Source organism: Micropterus dolomieu, linkage group LG01 (genome assembly GCF_021292245.1).
Source record: "Micropterus dolomieu isolate WLL.071019.BEF.003 ecotype Adirondacks linkage group LG01, ASM2129224v1, whole genome shotgun sequence".
Taxonomy (NCBI): domain Eukaryota; kingdom Metazoa; phylum Chordata; class Actinopteri; order Centrarchiformes; family Centrarchidae; genus Micropterus; species Micropterus dolomieu.
The window spans coordinates 49689203-49694434 of record NC_060150.1 but is presented as its reverse complement, the minus strand read 5'-3'; the positions used below and the strand labels follow the sequence as shown (position 1 = coordinate 49694434).

Here is a 5232-nt window from a genome sequence, read left to right as displayed (position 1 = left end):
ACTTCCTGGGATTACTCCGCCCCCTGAAAGCTTTAGCCAATCCAAACCAAAGGTTAAGAGTTCACATGTAGGTGTAAATGAACCCGTCCTGAAGGGGAGCAGAGGGCGGCCATGAAGGATCAGGGTAAAATAATGAGTCTGGGTGGATGAAAAAAATGTTGGCCTGTTTTGGTGCAGATGGATAAAACCTGTGAAGGCCCACCGCGTCGCCGTCCTGAGCTGCTAACGAACACGGGGAAGGAGAAACGCTGAACTGTAACTTGAAGCCTTTGTTTAAAATTAAAGTTCATGAAGTTGATTTCTCTTCAGTGTTCCAGTTGATTTAACACAAATCATTGTTTTATTATATCAGTGCCGACGACACATTTCTCTCAGCGGCAAGTTAAAACAACTTTCCCGTGTTTCCATATCAAGTTCAGAGGATTTAAATGCCAGAGTAGTTTCAGTTCACAGGTTTCCGGCCTCCACCGGGGGGCGCAGGTCCTTCCTGGTTTCCAGAGCCACGTTCAGCTGACAGAAGCCTGAGACTGAGGGACAATGGGGCCTTTGTGGTTTTTAACAAACTGTTGCTATGACCTGCACTCAGGCCTGATGAAAGACTAGACACTTGAACACAACAGGCCTCTGCAGGAGGTAGGCAGCTCTGAAGGCCTCGAACCTGGAGTGCATGTGTTGATGCTAACCTGCTGTGTATTTACAGTGGTTAGCTAACATCAAGATGATGTCTTATTGGTCAGTGTCACATGCCAGTCTTGTTGTAGGGGAGTACTGAGTACACGGAGACCCACAGAGGAGGAGCAAGACCAGGATATATCAACCTCTGCAGAGTTTGGAGAGTCTGCTCCCGGGACCAGCTCAGATACACATGCAACTGTAGGTGTTTCATTTGTTTCTGTGTGAGTGTGAAGTCAAGGCCTCCTGCCCGGTCTGAGGATGATATGTGAAAATGTTCTGCATCAAACATAAACTTCCTGCTCTGGTTTCTGGTGGAAATGTTTTTCTGTAAAGAGAAACTCGAACAGACTTGAAGTCAGAGCTGCTCTCAGATCGGTTTCTCCTGTAGATCGGCTTCTTTAATATCTGCTCAGTCCTGGTTTAGTCTTCTAATGGGACGTCCCCATTGATTTGTGGACTGCCGTTTAAAAGCCCCCTATTTGGTTGTTTGGCCGTCGGCATCTTGGTTTTCAGGAACCGGACGTGACCATATTTGGACGAGAGGGTGGAACTAGCTAGCTTTGTTAGCTACACGCATCTGAAATTCACATTAACTGTGATATTAGCTGGGATGCTAATTTTAGCTAGCATTAACATCCATCCATCGTCAACCGCTTATCCTGCGTACAGGGTCGCGGGGGGGCTGGAGCCAATCCCAGCTGACATCGGGCGCAAGGCGGGGTCCACCCTGGACAGGTCGCCAGTCCATCGCAGGGTAGATAGCGACAAACAGGCTTAAAACAAAACGTACGGAAAAATGACCAGCAGACTCCTGATGAGGTTTTTCAGCAGCGCTGGTTGAATGAACACAGAGCAGCAGATACAAGATGCCTCTATCCTGATTGACAGGTTGCCATGTTAACGACTTGTCAATCACAATCTCATTTTCTCAGACTTCTATACAATCACTTCTTTTGAAACCAGTGTAGTCACCCCCTGCTGGCCATTAGAGAGAATGCTGGTTTTAGGTGCTTTAGCACTGGAGGTTCCTGGTTGGTCCAGACTCCAGCTGTACAGCACATGACTGAGTTTTGCTTGGCAGGTGACACTCTGTGGGACCCCTATAGGGGCCCGTTTCGGGGTCCCGAGTCACCTGGTGACTTATTGCCTTCAGATGGTGTGTGACTTGGCTGACACATTGTTTGCCTTCTCTAAACGTTGCTGATGTCACTTTGTTGGGCGAAACATGTTGCTGCAACAGTTAGTCTGGCTCTCAACAGAAACATGCGGCGGACTTCACCTGCAGTCTGTGTGGGATCATGTGGTCCCAACTTTCTACACGACACTTCCATTTAAGTTTACAAACCTCTGACCCCTTCTTTTTGAAATGTTTGTTAAAAATGGACAACATGGCGTCGTCTGCATACACTGATATGTTTATGGACAACATTGAAATGTTTGCATCCAAGTTCCGATAATATCATGTACGTGCTCCCTCGTTCACGACAGTCCAACAGACATTTAAATAACCGTATCAACCTGATTTCATAACAATAGTAGTGATTTAAACTGCACATCCAAGTCCACGTGTGTCCCCGGACTCTTTGTCTACCACATCTGATTTAGCTCTTCATAGTCCCGTCACTTGAACCAGAAAACACAAGAACTCAAAGGTTTGACATAAAAATTCTTTAATATGACGTCTTTCCTAAAGGTTGTTGATATAAATGTTTGATCTTTATCTGAGGGTAGCTAGTTCCCTCTTTAAATAAATCTACTGTCTATAAATTCTGAATTTTGTCTAACAGCTTCAGAAAACACAGAATGACATCAGAGTCTAACAGCCAATCAGAGAAAAGATAATATATTTGTCGAGTACAGAAACATGAAAAAATATATTTAAAGGTTAAACTAGTTTTTAAACCCCGCCCATATGACAGACCGTTGCCTTGGCAATGGCAGAAAAACCACATCCTTTTCATCGAGAGAACTACACTACCCACAATCCCCTTCATCAGACAGGTATGGAGAAATTAATCATTAATCAGTTAAAGGCTGTTTAAAAATAACTGCAGAGTAATAATTGTGCCATAAACAGTGTTCACATCAGCATCTATTGGTATTGATTAGATATCAGATTAGCTTCTTCATGTTACATGTGTCAGTCCGGGGGGAGGGGCAGATGAGTGCCAATCAGAGCAGCTCGTACTGCCGCAGGTGCATGCGCTGGATGATGTCACGACAGTCGTTGAAGACACGGCGGATGTTTTCTGTGTCGATGGCGCAGGTGAAGTGAGGATAGCAGTAATGTTTCCCATCAGTGCTCGACTGGCTGATCCTCTGAGGGACAGACGGGTCAGACAGATGACATCACTATGACATCAGATGACTTCACAGGAAACTACCATCATCATCACCAGTGCATTTTTACCAGAAACTCGTCTCTAATGAAGAACTTGGCTCTGGACACTCTTGGGTCTTCATCAGCATCTGGAACAGCTGGACAGACAGAGTGATGTCAGGAAGCGTATTTATATACGTTATGTGTGTACTTCCACATGTGTGTATACATGTGTAAATGTACCCTCAGCAGGTACTTGGTAGTTGCTGTATTCGGGGAAATAATCCTCCAGTTTGGATTTTCCAGCCAGAATCTTGTCAGCGAGCACATCCTGTTTGTTCAGGAACAAGATCACTGAGATGGTCTTCAGAAACCTGCAGCCAACCACAGAGCAGAGGGGGTTAAGAGCAGCCAACCGCAGAGCAGAGGGGGTTAAGAGCAGAGAGGGTTAAGAGCAGCCAACCGCAGAGCAGAGGGGGTTAAGAGCAGAGAGGGTTAAGAGCAGCCAACCGCAGAGCAGAGGGGGTTAAGAGCAGCCAACCGCAGAGCAGAGAGGGTTAAGAGCAGCCAACCGCAGAGCAGAGGGGGTTAAGAGCAGCCAACCGCAGAGCAGAGGGGGTTAAGAGCAGCCAACCGCAGAGCAGAGAGGGTTAAGAGCAGCCAACCGCAGAGCAGAGAGGGTTAAGAGCAGCCAACCGCAGAGCAGAGAGGGTTAAGAGCAGCCAACCGCAGAGCAGAGAGGGTTAAGAGCAGCCAACCGCAGAGCAGAGAGGGTTAACTGCTGAACCTGTTGGTCCAGATGGATCTGAAGAGGTCCAGAGATTCTCGCAGCCGATTGGTGGAGTTGTCCTCTCTGATCACCATGTTGTAGCTGCTGCTGGCCGCCACGAAGATGATGGCGGTCACATCTGGACAAACACACAGCGTCAGTTCAACAGGAAGCGCACTCAGTTCTCAGGGTTCTTTAGTAGATCAGTGTTTCTCACCATTGAAGCACTGGATCCACTTCCTCCTTTCGTCTCGCTGTCCTCCGACATCAAACATGCTGACGGACACACGTGTTAATCAGGTCAGTTGGTCAGGCGTTGCATAAAGACAGTCAGTTGGTCAGGCGTGGCATAAAGACAGTCAGTTGGTCAGGCGTGGCATAAAGACAGTCAGTTGGTCAGGCGTTGCATAAAGACAGTCAGTTGGTCAGGCGTTGCATAAAGACAGTCAGTTGGTCAGGCGTGGCATAAAGCCAGTCAGTTGGTCAGGCGTTGCATAAAGACGGTCAGAGGACAGTTGGTCAGGCGTTGCATAAAGACGGTCAGAGGACAGTTGGTCAGGCGTTGCATAAAGACAGTCAGTTGGTCAGGCGTGGCATAAAGCCAGTCAGTTGGTCAGGCGTGGCATAAAGACAGTCAGTTGGTCAGGCGTTGCATAAAGCCAGTCAGTTGGTCAGGCGTTGCATAAAGACAGTCAGTTGGTCAGGCGTTGCATAAAGACAGTCAGTTGGTCAGGCGTGGCATAAAGCCAGTCAGAGGTCAGTTGGTCAGGCGTTGCATAAAGACGGTCAGAGGTCAGTTGGTCAGGCGTTGCATAAAGACGGTCAGAGGACAGTTGGTCAGGCGTTGCATAAAGACAGTCAGAGGACAGTTGGTCAGGCGTTGCATAAAGACAGTCAGTTGGTCAGGCGTGGCATAAAGCCAGTCAGTTGGTCAGGCGTGGCATAAAGCCAGTCAGTTGGTCAGGCGTTGCATAAAGCCAGTCAGTTGGTCAGGCGTGGCATAAAGCCAGTCAGTTGGTCAGGCGTTGCATAAAGCCAGTCAGTTGGTCAGGCGTTGCATAAAGCCAGTCAGTTGGTCAGGCGTGGCATAAAGCCAGTCAGTTGGTCAGGCGTGGCATAAAGACAGTCAGTTGGTCAGGCGTTGCATAAAGCCAGTCAGTTGGTCAGGCGTTGCATAAAGCCAGTCAGTTGGTCAGGCGTGGCATAAAGCCAGTCAGTTGGTCAGGCGTTGCATAAAGACGGTCAGAGGACAGTTGGTCAGGCGTTGCATAAAGACGGTCAGAGGACAGTTGGTCAGGCGTTGCATAAAGACGGTCAGAGGACAGTTGGTCAGGCGTGGCATAAAGACGGTCAGAGGACAGTTGGTCAGGCGTGGCATAAAGACGGTCAGAGGACAGTTGGTCAGGCGTGGCATAAAGACAGTCAGTTGGTCAGGCGTTGCATAAAGACAGTCAGAGGACAGTTGGTC

The 5232-nt window shown here is 48.2% G+C and overlaps 1 protein-coding gene across 1 annotated transcript; it reads right to left on the bottom strand.

Moving 5' to 3' along the window:
* Positions 1-2328: 2328 nt before the first annotated feature.
* LOC123968464 (guanine nucleotide-binding protein G(olf) subunit alpha-like) lies at positions 2329-4896 on the bottom strand. Its single transcript, XM_046045262.1, has 5 exons — positions 3982-4896; positions 3783-3903; positions 3239-3369; positions 3086-3153; positions 2329-2994 (listed from the first exon to the last, which is right to left on the bottom strand). Exons 1-5 carry the CDS (start codon positions 4037-4039, stop codon positions 2848-2850), a joined length of 525 nt encoding a protein of 174 aa, XP_045901218.1. The 5' UTR covers positions 4040-4896; the 3' UTR covers positions 2329-2847.
* Positions 4897-5232: the final 336 nt, after the last annotated feature.

Coding starts and splice junctions, on each gene's coding strand:
- LOC123968464 (XM_046045262.1), bottom strand. CDS start 4,039: ATGTTTGATGTCGGAGGACAGCGAGACGAAAGGAGGAAGTGGATCCAG. Junction 3,370..3,782: donor AGATCCATCTGGACCAACAG/GTTCAGCAGTTA, acceptor GGTTGGCTGCAG/GTTTCTGAAGACCATCTCAG. Junction 3,154..3,238: donor CTACCAAGTACCTGCTGAGG/GTACATTTACAC, acceptor CTGTCTGTCCAG/CTGTTCCAGATGCTGATGAA.